At 33.5% G+C, this 5,092-nt stretch overlaps 1 protein-coding gene across 1 annotated transcript; it reads left to right on the forward strand.

The window, feature by feature from the left end:
• Nucleotides 1-1,142: 1,142 nt before the first annotated feature.
• LOC112517432 (transmembrane 9 superfamily member 11-like) lies at nucleotides 1,143-3,609 on the forward strand. Its single transcript, XM_025124858.1, has 2 exons — nucleotides 1,143-1,221; nucleotides 1,428-3,609. Exon 2 carries the CDS (start codon nucleotides 1,461-1,463, stop codon nucleotides 3,432-3,434), a length of 1,974 nt encoding a protein of 657 aa, XP_024980626.1. The 5' UTR covers nucleotides 1,143-1,221; nucleotides 1,428-1,460; the 3' UTR covers nucleotides 3,435-3,609.
• Nucleotides 3,610-5,092: the final 1,483 nt, after the last annotated feature.

Below are 5,092 nucleotides of genomic sequence, written 5' to 3' on the forward strand. Positions count from 1 at the left end.
TTTAGGCTGGCAAGTTTAATCAAGTTTCAAAGTCAGATTTTCTATAGCTTTTCGGGTCAATTTGGATCGGGGTTCTCGGGTATTGCTCACCCTAGCTGAAAATTGTCTTTTTAGCATTCAATGGACCTACATTCTTCAAAGTTTAGCAGATACATTTTTCATACCCAAAAAAGTTTACTTATCAAAATAAGTTGAGCTGGTACACAAGACCTCATTTAGAGCTTAATAGGCCCCTCCTTCTACATAAAATCGATTGATTTTTAATATTTTTCTATACAATCAATAATTACAATATAACCTGACACATAAAAATTAAACTACCAATCAAAATCTATACTATATTATAAAGTATTTGATAAAAACTCTTAAAAACCATTTTTTATGCATAAAGTATTGTATATTGATGCATATTAATTAAAATTCAAGATTACAAGTAAATTATGCATAAGTACACCTTATTAAAACTCTATGTTTGAATTCGTGTAACTAACTACGGATAAACATAATCAAATAGAGCATAAACATTTTATTTTAATATATAAAAAATCTAAAATATAATTAGGATAATTGTCGAGTTCTAACAAAATAATTAACTATTATCTTTATAAGAAAATTATATTACTAAACCAAATATAAATTACTTCGTTATTGAACTTAAGTTAAATTATAATTAAAAAAATTGAGTTAAAAAATTACACAAAAATTGAGGATTTTAAATAGTTAATTTGATACTAATATCGATATAATTTTGTCAAATTTTTATGATATCATCAAATTTATATTTTATTCAAAAATAAAAACATTATCGTTTTTTTAAAATCACATAAGACCATATTATAACATCGATTGAAATAAAAAATAAAATAAAATTTTTAAAATCAAAATATATCTCGCTGTATTACGCGAATACCCTTCCGTTAAATAAAAAATATTAAACCGCGTTACATCTAGATACATTAATTAACGATCTATCGTTTTAAATTTGCATGGTGTTTATGATCCGATTCAACTTCAACTCCCTTGCTTTTCATGGTGTGTTAAACAATCCACTTCACATTATTCAACAATTTGATCGACCCACTTTACCCAATATTTTCTCCAAGATCACCGACGTATTTTCAGATCGACAAATCGTCGTCTATAACTCCTTCTCCTTCTTTATCACTCTCTTCTCCACACAAAAATCTCTCATCTGTTCTTCCCTCAATCCACTTCCATAAGGTCAGTTGGATCTGAACTCATTTCTTCCCCCAATTCCCATTTACATTCATACATGCATCATCTTCTTTCAATCTTTCGCTTAATTTCTTGTTTCATGTAGAAATTGTGATCATTTTTTCTTGATTCTTATCGTCATTCATGTCTAATTTGATCAAACATTTGAAATTGTACTGATTATTGAAATTTTTGCGAACTGGGGTTTTCAGATCTGACCCAAGAACTACGTTAACCAATCGAAAATGGAAATTTTCGAAAAATTCAAGATCTGGGGTTTGTTGATCTGCTTGCTCTCTCAATTGGGTCATGGATATTACCTCCCTGGTAGTTACCCTCACAAATACATTGTGGGTGATCCATTATCTGTGAAAGTCAACTCTTTGACTTCAATTGATACTGAAATCCCTTATAGTTACTACAGTTTACCCTTCTGTAAACCCCCAGAAGGTGTCAAAGATAGTGCTGAGAATCTTGGTGAGCTTTTGATGGGAGACAGGATTGAGAATTCTCCTTATAAGTTCAAGATGCATACCAATGAATCAGAGATATTTCTTTGCCAAACTAAACCCTTATCGACCGATGAATTTAAGTTGTTAACAAGTAGGATTGATGAGATGTATCAGGTGAATGTGATTCTTGACAATCTGCCCGCCATTCGCTATACGAAAAGGGATAATTTCTTGGTGAGATGGACCGGTTATCCCCTCGGGATCAAGGTTCAAGATTCGTATTATGTGTTCAATCACTTGAAGTTTACGGTTCTTGTTCATAAGTACGAAGAAACGAATGTGGCTAGTGTTATGGGCACTGGAGATGCAGCCGAAGTGATCCCATCGGTTGGGAAACCAGGATCCGATATTCCTGGCTATATCGTTGTTGGATTTGAGGTCACACCGTGTAGTTTCCAGCACAATGCCGAATCTTTAAAGAACTTGAAAACCTACAATAAGTACCCATCTAAGATCGTTTGTGAAACCAACACTGTGACGATGGCTATAAAGGAAAACGAGCCAGTGGCGTTCTCATATGAGGTTGCGTTCGTTGAAAGTGACATCAAATGGCCATCGAGATGGGATGCTTACTTGAAAATGGAAGGAGCAAAAGTTCACTGGTTTTCGATTCTGAATTCCCTTATGGTTATCACTTTCTTGGCTGGAATCGTGCTCGTGATCTTCTTGAGGACGGTCAGGCGGGATTTGACTCATTATGAAGAGTTAGATAAGGAGGCTCAAGCCCAGATGAACGAAGAGTTATCCGGTTGGAAACTTGTTGTGAGTGATGTTTTCCGTGTTCCCAATTATCCCGCGCTTTTGTGCATGATGGTGGGCGATGGAGTCCAGATTCTTGGGATGGCGGTCGTCACAATTTTGTTTGCCGCTCTTGGTTTCATGTCTCCAGCTTCCCGTGGCACTCTGCTCACAGGCATGCTGTTCTTTTACATGATTCTTGGAATCTTAGCTGGTTACGTTGCTGTACGTATGTGGCGAACCATCTTCTGTGGGGACCACAAAGGATGGGTCTCCGTTTCTTGGAAAGTTGCATGCTTTTTCCCTGGTATCGCGTTCTTGATCCTCTTCACCTTAAATTTCCTCTTATGGCATTCAAACAGCACTGGTGCGATCCCATTTTCTTTATTCGTCATTCTCATTTTGCTATGGTTTTGCATCTCCGTTCCTTTAACTTTTGTTGGTGGTTACTTTGGTGCAAAAGCACCTCACATCGAATATCCCGTTAGAACCAATCAAATTCCACGTGAAATCCCCGCTCAAAAGTACCCATCTTGGCTTCTGGTTCTTGGTGCTGGAACTCTTCCATTCGGGACCCTTTTCATTGAGCTCTTTTTCATCATGTCTAGCATCTGGATGGGTCGGGTTTACTACGTTTTCGGGTTTTTATTCGTCGTTTTGATCCTTTTGGTCGTCGTTTGTGCCGAGGTTTCGCTAGTTTTGACCTACATGCATCTTTGTGTTGAGGATTGGAAGTGGTGGTGGAAATCTTTCTTTGCTTCTGGTTCTGTTGCATTGTACATTTTCTTGTACTCAATCAACTATCTGATTTTTGACCTCAAGAGCCTAAGTGGACCAGTTTCGGCTACCCTTTACTTAGGTTACTCGCTCCTGATGGTCCTAGCCATCATGCTAGCCACGGGCACCGTTGGGTTGCTTTCTTCTTTCTGGTTCGTGCACTACTTGTTCTCTTCGGTGAAATTGGATTGAGATTTGAAAGAATTTGGAGGGAAATGAGAATAAATTTGTATGAGGTTTTTGGTGTTAGAGATGGTAGTTTTGTAATCGCTATTTCTTGTTAGTTGATTGTATGAATTCATGGCCAATTCTATTTCATTTTTATGTTGGTTTTTTATATCGAGTGAATGTGAATTTAAATTTGGGCGTAACAAATCTACTCATTCTTTGATTCCAGTTTAACGACTTATTTGGTAACCGTCGTCAGTTTATTGATATCCCGACCAATTCTAAGATTATATTTAACCGTAATGTTATCCAATCCAATCTCGATTAAAAAACATCTATCTATGTAATCTTCAATTTCAATCCAATCTCACTTTTTTATACTTCATTAGTTATTCAATCCAACCTAAAATATTATTTTATAAAAAATATATATTTAATTTTTTATAATGTATAATAATTATTTTTCAATTATAAGTATAAAAAATAGATTGGATGGACTATCACATATTTTGAAAAATAATTATCATACAATTGAAAGTTAGTACGATGAAAACATGTCGATATTAGACTTTATTTATAAGCAATTTAAAAATATGAATTTTGATATATTTTTTAATATTTAATTTTTTTAACCAAATAAGTTTTTTTCAGAATCTCTTTTTTTCGATATCAAACCTTATGCGTAAGGTTTTTACATAAACTATGACTATTTAGGTAAGTGTGTTCCTGACATGGCTAAAAAGTGAATTGACTTAGATGGATTGATTATATTTGTTAATTTCTTTTTTTTAAGGTTAAATGTATAAAATAAGACCATATTTTTATAAATTTTATTTATTATAATATATTGTACTTTCAGTTTTTTTTTTTTCTTATTATAACGATTTACTTTCAAACTATTTTTTTGTCTGAACATTTTTTTGTTAGAGCAATATATATTTTGAAAAATCTATCCACTATATCTAGGGGTGTGTAACACCTAATAATCTGAAATCCGAACTCGAACCGAAAATGAGGTGCTTGTGCAAAACCCGAATACGTTGAAATTCAAAAATCTGAAACCCGCTTTTGGGGGATGTTTGGGTTTCACCTTGGTCTGGTTTTTGGACACCCGACACGTCCGAGAATTCGAAATATATATACATACACACATATATTAAATATTATATAAATATATTTATTTATCTAATTATCTTTTGAAAACACTAAATTCTAGTCGGTTGAAATGTTCTATAATTTGTAAACTTACTATCGATTTCATTAATCTCTCATTCGACTGAATTCATATTCAAAATCAATTGAATTTATGTAAAATAATACCCGAACCCGACCGACATCAACCTGAAACCCGACCAACTCAAATATGAAACAACCCGAAATCCGAAACCTAAACTTCGGGTTTTGATTTTCATATCCAAAATCTGATCGAGCTTTTGGTGTCCCCACCTGAACTCGTCCGAGTGACCGATGCACACCCTGAACTATACTAATAAATAACCTATGACCTTTTTTAATGGTTTATTCATTTTTCCTCCTTATGATTCACGTACCACCATGTTATGCTTTTCATTACTTATTTAAAAAAAAAAAAAAAAAATCTGTCTTATTATATTATATGAAAATTAAATATTTTAGAGTGATATATTTTAAGAAATATCATATATATTATTTTAAAGATACAT

This window comes from Cynara cardunculus (genome assembly GCF_001531365.2).
Source record: "Cynara cardunculus var. scolymus isolate 2C chromosome LG 8, CcrdV1, whole genome shotgun sequence".
In the NCBI taxonomy this organism is placed as follows: domain Eukaryota; kingdom Viridiplantae; phylum Streptophyta; class Magnoliopsida; order Asterales; family Asteraceae; genus Cynara; species Cynara cardunculus.